General features: G+C 39.1%; 1 protein-coding gene across 2 annotated transcripts in view; it reads right to left on the reverse strand.

Moving 5' to 3' along the window:
* Positions 1-16,048, reverse strand: part of SARNP (SAP domain containing ribonucleoprotein) — a 56,781-nt gene that overhangs the window by 18,091 nt on the left and 22,642 nt on the right. Inside the window, exons 5-9 of one of the 2 annotated variants that reach the window (XM_063426845.1) lie at positions 14,431-14,482; positions 13,389-13,462; positions 12,312-12,340; positions 11,152-11,177; positions 10,259-10,327 (exon numbers count right to left, since the gene is read on the reverse strand). In XM_063426845.1, the coding sequence (XP_063282915.1) occupies positions 10,259-10,327; positions 11,152-11,177; positions 12,312-12,340; positions 13,389-13,462; positions 14,431-14,482 (250 nt within the window). The remainder of the gene's footprint in view (positions 1-10,258; positions 10,328-11,151; positions 11,178-12,311; positions 12,341-13,388; positions 13,463-14,430; positions 14,483-16,048) is intronic. The other variant, XM_063426856.1, reaches the window with a different exon arrangement.

A 16,048-nucleotide genomic window follows, 5' to 3' on the forward strand; every position in this document is an offset into this window, starting at 1 on the left:
GATCTAGAGACAAACCGTCCCATTCCAAGTTGGAATAAACATTATTATAAGGATATAGATATAGATAGACAGACACAGACATGCACACCATCACTACCTATTGAGGAGAACGCCATCTTGCTAAATAGCCCAGGAAGTAATAAAACCAAAACTGGAAATAAAATACAGAATTTAGAAACCTAGGGATATAGTTCACACAGAATCCTGCTGCTGCATAATTAACGGACTATACTACTTGAAACAAAATGAAGGTAGCAATGAAGATTTGTTAGAAGTGGAAATGACCAGGTAAAAAGGGATTCTGGATCATATCCATTGTATCTAGTCAACCAATATGACGACAGAAGTACCTTTTGTGCAGAAATAACATTTGGCAGCTCTGAACAGAACTTGGGGGTGTCCAAGTCATATGTGTGGGAAGTGCAACTAGCCCCAAGCTCCAACGTGCAGATGATTCTGTATGTGCCGCTTTTCAAGAAATAAACACTGGACATACAGATTCTAACCACCATGGCCACTTCTAAATACAGAGGTCCTGGTGGTTGGAGTAACCGTTTAAGAATGGAAAAAAATATGTAATTACATTTTGAGAAAAGACAATTAGAAAAAATACATCCTTTATACAGGAAAATGTCTAACTCAAGCGTTAATTAACAACTTAGAAACTGGAAATATTAAACAGTTTGGAATATGGTGTAAATGAATTGTAAGTGATAAAATGGTCTGTCTCTGGCTTCTTTGCCTTCAACACTGTACACAGTCATCAGGCTGAAGGGAGACATGAAGATTTAAGTCTAGTTGACCCATGACTGACTGGTAAATGTGTTACCATTAAAAGGGGTACTATAGTCACCAAAACAACTTTAGATTAATGAAACAGTTGTGGTGTATAGATCATGCCCAATACGCTACCATTTAGGAGATAAATCATCTAGTTTTTTGCAGTCCTACTCACACTTCTCTGCATGTGACTTTTACAGCCTTCCAAAACATTTCATGTAGAGAGAGATCTGAAGTTTAAACTTCTATTATTGCACATTCTTTTTAATTTAGCATTGCTCATCTCCTAGACTGTTAATAACCGATTGCTGATTAAAAAGTAAAATTTACAAAGCAGGTGACCGAACGTCTAAAACAAATTAACATCTGATTGAGAAAAATAAACTTTTTCATGCAGGCTGTCAGTCACAGCCAAGGGAGGTGTGGCTAGGGCTGCATAAACAGAAACAAAAAAAATGATTTTACTCCTAAATAGCAGAGAATTGAGCAGTAAGACTGCATCAGCATGATCTATACACCAAACCAGCTTCATTAAGCTAAAGTTGTTTTTACGACTATAGCTTTTACAATGTTCACAGAAGATACACCACCTTGCAATTGACTCGGTATTTTCACCCTTTGATCAGTGTATTATGTTGAAATATAGTTCATGTTCTTTCTAAAACCAAATTAAAAGCATCAGGGTGATCGGCCATAACATACAGCAAACATATATATACTCTACAGAATTATAGAATATGCAGGTCATCGAAATGCTTTGTAGAATGTATTGCTCAATAGAAAGAAGGACACTGCTTTACTGGACCTGTTGTCTTTAAGGGAGTAGAAATAAAGGGGGAGATTTCCTGGAGCATAAGATTTTGCACACAAGAGAAAAGGGGCAATGGAGCGTAGGCTTGAAGCCATTTGAAAGACACATTAGCCCCTGTGATTAGAGCAGCAGAGATGACTAGTCGACCGAAAGATATCTGGCTTTGTTACTGAAGTAGGGCGGAACATTTGCATTTATATAAATTACTTTCACCCTAACAGGATTGGCAGAACGTTCATTTTTTAAAATACACCAGTAGTACAGCCAATAAAAAGGATGCTGACTTGAGCTTTTGCATGTTTCTGATTTTAAAGATAACCTGGCTAATATCCCCACATTTGTTCTGGCGTTAAATACACTTTTGAAATAAAATAGACTAATAAACATTGTCAAACAAATTTCTACTGAAACGCATACAAGTCAGCACAAATAAAAATTACACGTGTTTGCCGATAGCAGGCAAAAACTAAAATTAAAAGGAAGATGGAAGAATAGTATGACAGAGAAATGGACTGTCACAGATTTTTTAACAGAAGAATGTGAGGGCCCTCAATACGAAGCTTACATAAAAGTGTGTCCACATACCAATATACACATACAGTGTATACAATGTAAGCTTACAATAGAACACTTGGTACAAAAGGTCCTCAAAACTGTTAAAAATCTGGCACAAGCTTCACCTATCAATGTGCGAATATTCATTGGAGCCCTTAGATTAATTAGATGTAAAAGTATAAGTACTCCACAAATGCACAAAAGTAAAGATAAGCTTTCTATCCAAAGCACAGCAAGGATTAACAAAACTCAGCGTGAGGTCTAATATCCTCCAAAGGAGCTGAATGCTTCTCCTGACTAACAGTAGCTTTTAGGGTGTTCACGCCATACATTATCCCTCTGTTTAGTTGATGGGTAAAGATTTTAAGCATGGGGCGAGGGAGGAGTGGCACAGTTCACCTCAGTTGCTCTTTCAGTTTGATATGCACAATGCGTGACTGTGAGGCACTGTTCCACATACAGCACAGCATATGCTGCCGGCATGTCACAGTATATTATACATGTTACATGGCTGCAGGTTCACAGAAAGGAGACCCTAGATTTTGATTTAAAAAAAAAAAAAAAAAAAAAAAAATTCAATCAAGGTGCTAAGTAAAAGGAGAAGTGAGGGTTAATAAAAGTATGTGCTCAGCAACACATACCTACTAATGTTCTGACAGGCAGCGTTGGTGACTCCAGGAAAGGCTGAATGCTGAAAGGCTCTGAAAAATGCTTGTTGAGCCATATAGGGGGAAGTAAGAGTATAGGCAGAGGAGATAAGTGTGTGTCAGCAACAAAAGGCAAGTTAAGCATTAGAATGGTAGGAATTGGAAATAGGTTTTAGGATACCATTTATTTTTGTTTGTTTTTCTGTCCTCATTTCATTATATTCATTTGTATCCACTAGAACAACATGCATTTTTGATATTTACACAAATATAAAAAACACTCCAGACCTAACCGGGAGATAGATAATCCAGCCCTGTTGGTCCAATCGTCTTGTAGCATGTGTTCAAGGGGGGTGCTTTTATGGGGCATTTCTGATAACGGAACTGCTGCCTAAGACAACAGCTGAAATCTGTTAACAAGTTCATTAGGAGTTTAAAATATGCATTTCCTAAAACGTGCACATATGTTTCCTAAGACCTAAAAATGATCTTTCTTTAGCTGCAAGATCCAAGCCTTATGCTAAGCACTTACTTTTGTCAGTGCTGGGCAATGTACAATCAAATGCATATCTCATAGAAAAGTATTAAAAACTAAATTTCCAGTCCAAAAGGTTCTCATAGGGTTTACCGCGATTTAGAGAACCATGTTTAAAAAAAAAAAAAGGCTGTATTCGTTCACGTGTCGTTTTTAAGTATTCTTTTTGTGTGTCCATTAAAATGACTACTTGTTATAAAAAAAAGCAACAGCGGATCGAATTTCTTATCAGGGTCAGCCAACCACTAACTTAGACTGGATGGAGTTAAATTCCACATACGCTGTTTGACTCCGTATCCTAATACATCAGATCTATATAGTTTAACTCTCACCAGTCTCAAACTCTGCGACAATCTCACCAATTATGAGAGGAGGTGTAGTTCTGCAGGGGCAGGCATCCTTTTGCACACCTAGGGAGAAGGTCAAAGGCCAGACCCAATTTAGGATGTATCTTTATTAGGAGGTTGGATAGTTAAAGGAACACTAAATTATCAGGAACACAAACATGTACTCCTGACCCTATAGTGTGAAACACTATCTAGCCCTCCCCCCACCCCCACTAAATATAGTAAAACCTTACCTTTTTTTCCCAGTCTGCTGGTGCTGACACTGCCCCTGATCTGCCTCCTTGGCCGACATCATCAGAAGTGAGGAGCTCCATCAAACACAATGCTTTCCCATGGTTAAGCATTGGATTGGCGGAGATAGTCAATTCTGATGAACTCTGCCAAAGAGGCAGGCCTGGAAGGGCATAGCCAAATGCCAATAAGCACCTCCTAAGAGATGCATTGAATCAAATGTTCAGTGTCTCCATGCAGAGGGTGGAGACAATAAAAGTCAGTGCTGTGCAGCACTGCCCCAGGAAGCACCCCTCTAGTAGCCACCTGGTCTGTAATGTAAACACTGCCTTTTCTCTGAAATGACCGTGTTTACTGCAAAAAGTCTGCAGAATAACTACAGCTTGATGTCTACTACATTAAACTGTAGTTATTCTGGTGACTATAGTGTCCCTTTAAATTGCCTGACAGGTCATCAGAAGGAACACTGACAAGGTGTGTGCTGTGTGTAATAACGGATACAAATTTTATGAAACGTTAAGAAGAGTGTATCCCACTGGTTTTGGGGGAGGGTTGTGGTGGTAATGGGGAGCAAAACTCAACATTCTAACAGATGTCTGCAGCACTTTCAAATATAGGTAGCTTTTTGCCCACTATAAAATAAAAATGCAGCAAGCACTCAATGGTATTATTTTGCTTATGGTGTATAAAGCAATCATAGCAAGTACTTCATTAATTGCAGAATTCATGTGCTTCTGGTGCGAAATCAATCAACCGTGGCTGGTATCACACCGCAATACTGCAATTTAAAATTTTATACCAGAATTACATGAATTCCCCCTACTGCAGGAAAGAATGCAAAATCCATTATTTGATAACTATGCAAAATCCATAAGCATCATGCAAATACTTGCAACCCACTGTTTCTTCAATGCTTTTATTTTGGGAAACTTGCAGAAATTGTTTAGGATTTCATTCAAGGGCAATTTTGTAATTAGTCAGACAGAACTTGAGTAGGCTCCAGCTCTTTTTTGTTTTTGTTTAAATCTTTGTCAACAGCCTCATAACTAATACAGAAGACGGTCATTGTTAATTTTACACCACTGCTTAGAATTCTGTATTATAGCTGCGTTCATGTACAATATCTAACCTGCATAGAATAAGGTATTCATATGGTGCCGAAATAAAAACACGAGTTAACCATGTATGTGAACCTGAAACAATAATACCAATTCTTCTTGCCCTCCCCACAGCCCCATCTGTAGATGTTTTGTATACACATTTTATCCCTGCAGGATGGCTGACCTCTGCCTCTTGCCCATCACAAAAAACGTCATTGAATATTTTGCCTGCCATCTCGGGATGGATAATCTGATTCAATGAGTGACGGCAATTCTGCAGGACCACATATAAAATATGCCCTCATTAAGGAGAATTAGAAGGAGGGTGCCAAACCTGGAGTCACTCGGGTTAGGAAGGTCTGCATACAGGAGTGCTTGTCATTTGAATGGACAATATTTACATTCTGCTTCCTGCTTGTGATTTAATGGTTCGTAAAAATCGATGTAGTTAGGAGGCAATTACTTCTCATTGCTTTTGCAATTCATCTACTTGCTGTAATTTTCTTTTAAAGTTTATTTTTCTTGTAGAGAGAAAATTTGACCTTTAACATTTATTAAGATTCTTTGGGCTGTAACATCTCTGCTAATAGACATGTGATTAATACTTGCCACTAACAAAAGCAGCACATGTCAGCAGGGAAGAGGGAAGAGGGAAGAGGGAAGAGGGAAGAGGGAAGAGGGAAGAGGGAAGAGGGAAGAGGGAAGAGGGAAGAGGGAAGAGGGAAGAGGGAAGAGGGAAGAGGGAAGAGGGAAGGAATTTCTGGAAAGCAGAAGGCTAAAATAAATAAATAAATGGTTGCACTCCTTTGTGAAGAATGGTGTAAATTCCCAGTATTTAGCTTTAGCTTCAGACCTTCTTAGAATGCTGTCCTCAACTTCAAGGCAAAGCATAATCTTACGGTTTATTTGGTGCTTTAAAGAAAGGGGGTTACAGCAATGGGTATTTATCTGGCCTAGCCAAAATTCCACAGGCACTATTCTGTGGCCTGTTTGGCACTGCTTATGCACGCTTTCTCTTCAAATCATCACTCAAAGTCCTTTAGTTGTTTACATGAAGGGTAATCGCTAGACAAATATCAAAGAGTATGGACCCCCTGGATTGGACTTATCCCTCCACAGTTGGGAATCACAAATAACAGCATTGGGTGGCAATGTTATTTTGTGAACTTGTAAGTAATACACCATGTAAAATAGTGGAACTTGAAAGAGATAATTCTTCTATAGTCTGTATGTGTGACACAAAATTTAACATGTAAAAAACTTTTTGGATCTTAATAAACTTTTGCCATTGGTAGCAGTTTACTAGACTGGGGATGCTAATAAAGGCGGTCATGCAAAATGTAAATCTTAGAACTTGATAGTAACCATTCTGGCATTTAAGTAACCTAAATTAAGTGCAATAAATGCCATTTTAAGATACATATAAATGACTTCACTTGACTACAAAATAATCCTATAATATTATACAGGTTATGTGTAAAGATGCATGTATTTTCTCAGTGGAAGAATAAAGTCTCTAAAAAAGATTCCACAAGGACACTTTCAATGTAAAAAGCTTGTTAAAAGTGTTAAAAAAAACAAAAAAAACACTGATGTAAACCTAAAACCCAGAGTTAAAGGAATAGAAAAAAATGTGCATGTATACATGAGCAGGGGGAAGGGATTCTTAAGATTTATTAAAAAGCAGCAATAACTACCAACAGGGATGTGTGAATATGCTCTACACACTGTAGGACAAAGGCAGTTAAGGACCCTCATAAATGTAGCTTATTACAGACTAACACTACCACGCGAGGTTTACATTGTTTAAGATACGATTGTTTTTGATTGTGATCAGATGGAGGGGGTGTGACTGATGTGTGCACACCTGGAAGGGTCACACGTAAATTAATGGGAAATCAACAATACCCAGCACAGTAACTCCACTGCCTTTCTCACCCTCTCCCCCCCCCCCCCCCCCCCTGGGCCAAAATCAGCAGGGAACAATGTTCCCTGCGGAGATAAGGTTTTAATAAAACAATACAGAAGTTACCAAGTGAACTCCTAGCTTTACATGGGACATGGCCCTTGACCAGGGCCAGATTAAGAGCCCAGTGGACCTGGTGCTGACAATTATGATGGGCCTACAAAACAAAATCTTATCAACCAAAAACACTAAAAAAGTCATACCTCCCAATCGTCATGCATCTGGCGGAAGTGGTGCTGAAGGGAAACTCATAGGATGCAGCTATGAGAAAACGCACACTCTATGCTAATCTCGCTCTAATTTATGCTTTCATCTTTCAAGTAAATCCATACCCCTAACAGCAGTGTCTAGTGAAGCAGGCAGTCAATGGGCGGTGTAAAAGTGTGGGCCACTGATGCAAATCATGTAATCAGAACTGCTGAAAAAGGCGAACATGCCTTAAAAAGGGGGCGTGTCTGCCTAAATAATTGGAAGGCCAGCCTGGCATGAATGCATTTCAGGCTTCCTGCCAATCATGCAGGCTGGCCAACTGGGCATACTATGCAGACAGCACCCTGAGTGTGGCATAAATGCGTCTAATGAGGAGTTCGCTGCACGCTTTCTAAGGACTGTCCCCTAGCACTCGCTGGTCCATTCCTCTCCTAACCTCCTTACTAGCAGACAAAAGCTCCTGGTATATAGTCTGGGACAGAGGAAAGCTGTATGTAGTGAGTGTAGAAGAAAGGGAACATGCCACAGTCTTAGAGTGTCTGAAGCAGCAAGAGTATTTGCCTTGTGCACAAAGTCAGCTTTACCTTAACTAATTTCATTGTCAGCCAGTCCACACAAGTTTTGTTCCCATACATCTCTCTAAAGTTTCCATGCTTAAAGGACCACTATAGTGCCAGGAAAACATACTCGTTTTCCTGGCACTACAGTGCCCTGGGGGTGCCCCCACCCTCAGGGACCCCCTCCCGCCGGGCTCTGGGATGAGGAAAGGGTTAAAACTTACCTTTATTCCAGCGCCGGGCGGGGAGCTCTCCTCCTCCTCTCCGCCTCCGATCCTCCCCGTCGGCTGAATGCGCACGCGCGGCAAGAGCTGCGCGCGCATTCAGCCGGTCTCGTAGGAAAGCATTTACAATGCTTTCCTATGGACGCTTGCGTGCTCTCACTGTGATTTTCACAGTGAGAATCACGCAAGCGCCTCTAGCGGCTGTCAATGAGACAGCCACTAGAGGATTTGGGGCTGGATTAACCCTATTATAAACATGGCAGTTTCTCTGAAACTGCTATGTTTATAAAAAAAAGGGTTAATCCTAGCTGGACCTGGCACTTAGACCACTTCATTAAGCTGAAGTGGTCTGGGTGCCTAGAGTGGTCCTTTAAGCAAGTATGTAAAGGATAGTTAGGGTTGTCACCTTTCTTGGAAAAAAATACCAGCCTTACTATTTTGCATAACTAATTATGTATGCGTGTAAATCACAAGGAGTGACCTAAGAGAAAATTCTGTAAAATCACCAAAAAACTACTTACATTTATTCTGCTGAATAAAAGATGGATTGTTCCCAGTGTCTTAGTGTCCCCTAGTCTCCCAGTATCCCCTAGTGTCTGTGTCCCCTACCCCTATGTATCACAGTGTTTCAGTGCCCCATGTGTCCCAGTGTCCCTTCATGTCCCCATTTCTCACACTAGGGACACTGGCTGGGAGATATGGAGACACTGAGAGACTTGGGGACATTTGGAAACATGAGGACACATACGCTAGGGACACAGTGTCGCCATGTCTCCGAGTGTCCCCAAGTGCCTAGTGTCTCACAGCGTACCCTAGTGTCTGTGTCCCCATGTCTCCAGTGTCCCCTGATCGTCCAGTGTCCACAGGTCTCTCAGTGTCCCCAAGTGTTTCAGTGTTCCCAGTTTCACCATGTCTCCCTGCAGCCTTTACCCCATCCCTCACTTCCCTGAGCTGTAGGCTGTGTCTGCAGGCTGGGAGCTGCTGTCTGGACTCTGTGCTGTGTAGCTGCTCCCCCACGGATCAGTGGGGGGAGCCTCTCTCCCCACACAGTGACCCCTACTGGCTGGCGCAGGTATTGCAGAGTAATCTCTGTTTATACATAGAAGTATGCCGGCATGTGTATTGCCGGTTTTAATGCAATACTGGCACTGGCCAGGAAGCCTGAAATACCATAAAATACCAGCCAGGTGGCAAGCCTAAGGGTAATGTGAAAAAAACAAAAAAAAAGTAAAAAAAAAAAAAAAACACTTTTTTTTTTTTAAATCAATGGGCTTATTCCATGGGCCTGGGCCTGGAGCTGCAGCTCCATCAGCCTCTATGTTAATCCGGCCCTGCCCTTGACCCTAAAAAGACAAATTTACCATATCGCAACAGTGAACATTTATTTCTGTTTTAAAGATGCTCACAGTGTAGAAGAGTGCCGAGAGCTTCATCTATGTGGAGACAGATGCAGAAAACCAGAAGGCAGCAGTGTTGGTTCCTTGAGGCCCAACTTAGGGGTTAAACTATTGCCAAGCCATTAAGCCTCTGAATGTAAGATCGTGCTTTCCCATAACTTGAAGGTGAAGTTTTGGGGGTGGAGTTCCTTTAAAGTACCTGGAACTCACAGCCAGTGAGGTAATCTCTCAACTGCTGGTATACCTGCATCCATTCCAAACAATTCCACTAAATGGGTAAACTGGTGTTAAACATTTATGCATGTTTGTGGCCTTTTCTCTGCATGGGACTCCCCACCAGCCAAATCTACTTATTCCAGCATGATCACATTGTAATCATTTTGCATTGTTCATATTGATGACTATGGAATTACAATATTAATATTGTGGCTGTGTTTACAGCATTTCCTCCTGAGTATCCTTTGTTGTCTGTCATCTACTCCTTTTCACATACACAAACCTGCTATAACAATGTAGAACGTGCATCTGAAATTTCAAGTCTCCACTTACACTGTGACTTTCAAAGAAAGAGCAATCATTTCTAAAAGCAAAAAGTGAGCTCTTGTATTTCTACGTCCCCTACATACCATAGTTTAATATTATTATTATTATTATTATTATTATTATTGCCATTTATATAGCGCCAACAGATTCCGTAGCGCTTTACAATATTTTGAGAGGGGGGGGATGTAACAATAAATAAGACAATTACAAGAAAACTTACAGGAATAATAATGGCCAAACCGGAAAAAAAGTTAGTGGAGTAACTGTGCTGGGGATTGTAGATTCCCCATTAGTTTATGTGTGACCTTGCCAGGTGTGCACATATCCATCAAACTCCCTTTACGTTTCGCCTTACCTTTTTAGTGACTGGGGACACGCTGAGGCCAAATCTCTGCGCTCGCTCCTTAAGTTTATCAATATTCACCTTTTAAAAGAAAAAAGGAGGACTATAACTAAAATCCAAAATGTGTATTTTCATACACAGTCTTTCTAATTTTCAGGAAGGACTATAGGCAATCCACAGGAATTGTATAGTGACTGCTGTTTATCCAAAACTAGACTAAGATCGGAACTGTAAATAACAAATCGAAGCCAAGGAACTCAATGTATTCTAGATTAACATTCTGGCCCATGACAGTATATGTATCTCATATAAGCTGGCATTATATCCAACAATTATGTACCGAAAAGGACAAACTGAAATCAAATGCAAGGAACCCATGCTTAGAAATATTATATAAATTATTGCTGATAAGATGCCACTGGAGGGGGAGGGGGGGGGGGGGGATAATACTCAAAAGAAATGCCTTTGTTTACCTCATTGAAAGAAGCAAATATTGCAGTGTAGCAATAAAACATGTTTCACAAAGTGCTGTAAAAAAATCTTTCAATAATTTCAATGTATCTCTGTATGCGATGTAACATACAACACATCGGCACCAATTTTACAGACTTATTCGTAGCTGCCAAACGCATTCAGTATGTACAGACAGTACGGATCTGTCGTTTTGGAGAAATTTTGACATTTTGTGAAACCTAATACAGGTCCCATTAGTCAGCAGGTTTAATTGAAGGAAAGAACGAACGAACGAACGAGGGTGACACACTATGAACCTGAACAGTGAAAGCCTTCTTTGACAATTAGTTTTGCAACTATCACCTTTTGTTGACATGTTAGTGATATTTGGTGCAGACGGCAGTGACACAAACACCCACCCCGTAAGAAAAGAAAAGATAAAAGGTACTTACTGTTGTTAGGACATCAGTGGATTTGCCTGAAATTAAAATAAATACTGATAAATATGTCTCAGTATGTGTACAGTGAGGTTTAAGAAAAAAAACATTAGACAACAGAAAATAAGTGTGCGACTAAAACATCACAAATGTAATTAGTCAAACAATAAAGTAGTTTAAAAACACACACATCTAGATTCAATAAAAAAAAAAAACAAAAAAAAAAAAACACAGAAAGGAACACTCCAAGCACCATAATCACTATTGCCCATAAATCGGATTTCCCCTTCCCCCATAAGAAGCACAATTTTTTACTTTGAACGTGAGGTCCCACAGGCACCATTCCCTGTCTCTACTTCCAAAGCTGCAGAAATGGAAAAAGCCAGCTCATTGGCTGATACATAAACTAATCGATCTCAATAAGCTAATGGAAATTCCCACCTAGAAACGTCCAACATTGGTAGTTGAGGAGGTGAACCCAGATAAATCATTCAAAAACCAGTTTGACTCCTTACAATGGATGATTGATAAGGTACTCCTGGCACCATTAGCACTAAAGTGATCTATTAACTATGGTAACTCAACAGCAGTTCACAAATTGACATCTACAAAAAATGTTTTAATAAAGAATGTACCCCATGGTTCTTGGCATACCATGGCTCACATGTACAGTAAATCTCCAACACTTTCTGAAGATATTAGTCACCCAGGTTTTTGCTCAAACTTTGTGAGGTCTACATGCGACAAAATGGCGGAAATGGTTTTTCAACACAATGTGAAAAAACAATGCGGCCCGGCGCAGTACAAAATCATTAGGGCAACAATGTATGTTAATTAATTTGCTAGCTTTCTTGGTGAAAAGTATAATTTTTGATGGCATAGTAAACCGCACAACTCTCATATTTTTGGATGTTTTGTGGATGGATATATAGTCCATAAGAATATAACAGACTAATCTTTCTAAACCAGATCTATATCGTAGAAGAGCACAGATGCTCACAAATTAGATACCTTCTACTACAGGGAGGCTGAAATAATACACTACAAAAGTAAACCTGAAAATCTCAAACAAGTATTCCTATCTGGAGAGCCAAACAACAGCATATGAATAAGGAACTATTTTGCTCTTAGACAAGTTTAGGTTTATATCTGATAATTAGTAATCTCAGTCTTACCTTTGTTCTCAGTGGATGGAAGGCCAAACCTTAAAGAAAGACAGAAAAAAAAACTGGTTATGAAGCAAGCATTATATAATGAAAAGATAAATGAGAAAACCAGTCTAGATTTACCGTATATACTCGAGTATAAGCCGACCCGAATATAAGCCGAGGCCCCTAATTTTACCCCACAAAAATGGGAAAACTTATTGACTTGAGTATAAGACTAGGGTGGGAAATGCAGCAGCTACTGGTAAATTTCTAAATAAAAATTAGATCCTAAAAAAAATTATATTAATTGAATATTTATTTACAGTGTGTGTATATAAGTGCAGTGCGGTGAGTATATGAGTGCAGTGCGTGTGATATGCAGTGCGTGTGATATGCAGTGCGTGTGATATGCAGTGCGTGTGATATGCAGTGTGTTGCAGAGCCTTGGTGGGGGGTGGGCAATTTTATTATTTTTTTTTAATTATTTTAATATTTTTTTTTATTATTATTATTAAAATATTATTTTATTTTATTATTATTTAAATGTTTAATTTTTTTTTTCGTCCCCCCTCCCTGCTTGATACATGGCAGGGAGGGGGGCTCTCACTCCCTGGTGGTCCAGTGGATGGGCACTGTGTAGGAGGGGGCTGGCAGAGCTGTAACTTACCTCTCCTGCAGCTCCTGTCAGCTCCCTTCTCTCTCCTCCGGTCCAGTCAGCTCGCCAGCTCCCAGTGTAAGTCTCGTGAGAGCCGCATATGACCCCGCGGCTTTCGCAAGACTTACACTGGGAGCTGACAGAGGTGCTGAACGGACCGGCACGGAGGAGGAGGGAGCTGACAGGAGCTGCAGGAGAGGTAAGTAAATGCTTTCTGCCAGCCCCCACAGCCCCCAGTCTGTATTATGGCAATGTAAGTTGCCATAATACAATTGACTCGAGTATAAGCAGAATTGGGGTTTTTCAGCACAAAAAATGTGCTGAAAAACTCGGCTTATACTCTAGTATATACGGTAATTGAAATATCAGAACTGGAGGAATACATAGACTGGTAAAGCACCAATAATAATAATAATAATAATAATAATAATAATAATAATAAGTCTTACCGGATAGCACGAGCTACCTTTTTGCTGTCCACAGTGGCAGGAACATTGAACCGTTCTGCTCTCTTCTGAAGTCGCTGTAGAAAGAAATTAAAAGGCACTGAAATACATGCCAGACATCAAATGTACTTTGCATTAAATCAATAGTGTGAAAAAGAGTTAAATGGAATATAACCTTTCTGAACATTGAGAAATAAAAGTTACAAAAGACATACTAAAAACGGAGGTCGAGCAGTCTGTTGATATTATTTGTACAGTCCTGGTTTAATAGTTATTTTGCTATTCTTAATAAGATTTTCATTTATGCCAAATAAAAATAAAAATAAATAATAGAAAAGAGAACTGAATGACAATGACAAATTCAGATTAAATATTACCCTGGGAAAATAAACACTTGATTTTGAAAAATAATAGCCTTGACCTAGGTCTTTGTTGGCCAACAATGCAAACATTTGTCAACTGCGGGGCTGACTAAGAAATCTGGAAATTGAATTAAACATCTCCAGACCAGAGATTAAAACTTCACTGAACTAGCTGGAGAGTATATAGAAACAAAATAAATAATATATATATTTACACACACATCATACATACACTTTTGTATATACTCTCCAGCTACTTCAATGAGCATCCACTCATGTACCCGGGCATCCGAGGCACACCGGGCAATCAGGAGAAGGGTTAACAGCTGAGTTGGTGAGTATTCTAATCTAAGAAGTGAGCTCGTAGAACAGTAGCAATTTAAACAAATATGCAAAAATCATGTTTTGAGAATATCTGGGCAACATACATGCTCTATATGTGATACAACATTTGAATTGCACTGTTCTCCACTTAGAATTTACCAGACAGTAGTATTTTTTTTTTTTTTTTTACCTTCCATTCAATTATTTCAATGTTTTCCTTATGTTTGTAGTCTTGCGCGGTTGTTAGTTATATACACATTGTATACCTATATATAGGAACATTGAATATTTTGCTAGTTTTCTTTAAATTCTTGCACTGTAATAGTCAAGTTTTTTTTATAATAGATGGTATTTCTTACATCAACCTGAGGAATGCCTGCTACGATTTTCACCAGCTTCTTGTCAATATCTCTAAAAAAGGAAATACAAAATGAGAAAAAAAGGTAAGCATTGCCTAATAACAAAAGCCCACAAACCATAAACATTAAAAGGACAAAACATTTCCAACTAATTTGTATATCAATGACCAATAATAAAACGTACAAATATATTGGGATTTGTATTTGTTACTTTTCAGTATGGTAGAAATAAACCAACTAATTGAGGAGTAAAAATTCTATTTACAGAAATAACTGAACAAAAACAAACAAAAAAAACAAACCCCAAAATACAAAACTAGGACTAAGCTTGCTGGGGAACATGGTACGAGATCAAACTTTCCCTCCTGGAAGTTCCCAGGCTTTAAAGAAAACGAAAAGTGGAATGGTGTCAGTTCTTACAAAGCTTTCTCCCATAAAGTGTGGATCATAAGAGCCCCATAAAGGCAGAGGTGCCTGTTCAGGGGGAACACCGCAATGCTTTTGTTCCCAAATCCTGGAAGAGGTTTTTTTCCCATGGGGCAGTAAAAAATTTAACAACTTACACAGGAAGCACAGCAGGGTCAGAGGACAGAAAGTGCTATTCTACACACCCTGGGGAAGTAAATACCTGGTGCATGTTTAAGGGATCATCAAACAACATTTTCTTTGTATAAGTATTTTAACATAAAGGTCACAAGAAAATCTGTTCAGGCAAACAACTCTAGAAGAAGATCACAAGCTTTATCCCTACTTGGGTCTTGCAAGTGAATTCTAGCACACCTGCCACACCAGAGGTTTTGTTGAATCAGGTTGCCACAGAATATACCTCTGAATCCTGTCCTATTGTGTTTTACACCCCACTTCCTATAGACCATAAACTAGTTTGAGCACGGTCCTCTTCAACCTATCGTTCCTGTAAGTAATCTTGTAATTGTCCTATTTATAGTTACATCCCCCCCTCTAATAATATTGTAAAGCGCAATGGAATCTGTTGGCGCTATATAAATGGCAATAATAATAATAATATAGTCATTCCTGCACAGTTCATGGACAAAAATGTTAGCTGAAGCAGGTCCATATATTTCTACTGAATTTACTGCTGTTGGCATTTTTTGGTGGTCCATGATACAGTTGCACCGCTAAAGGCATTGCACGGCGTCGGCAACACATTAAAAAATGTTTTTATTACAGAACTGTATGAAGGTTGTTTTATATCAAGAAAAGAGCAACTGAAACTATTAATTCTGCAAGGGTTCTACTAAAATTCCATTACATCGCTCATAACCATGAAAAATGTTTTCCATTATCTCTACAGTAGTGACAAACATGTAACTTTAAAGAATATCCATAAATATATTTGATACAACCAGTTGTAAGATGGTAAAATAAAAGAAAGGCAGAGAAAGGTTTTGTTCAATATGACTAAAATGTCCAAAAATTATCACTTGACATTTTACCTTTACCTGTTAGACAATTCTAAACCTTTCTGGCTTAGCTGTATGCAAGAAAAAAAAAATACTATATTTAAGACAAAATTTAAAGGAAAACAGGAATAAAGCCATTAATGGTTTTGCATGATCAACTTTGGTTTTGCACAGTGTAAAACTTGAGTACATGG

The sequence above is a fragment of the Pelobates fuscus genome, chromosome 1 (genome assembly GCF_036172605.1).
Source record: "Pelobates fuscus isolate aPelFus1 chromosome 1, aPelFus1.pri, whole genome shotgun sequence".
Lineage (NCBI taxonomy): Eukaryota > Metazoa > Chordata > Amphibia > Anura > Pelobatidae > Pelobates > Pelobates fuscus.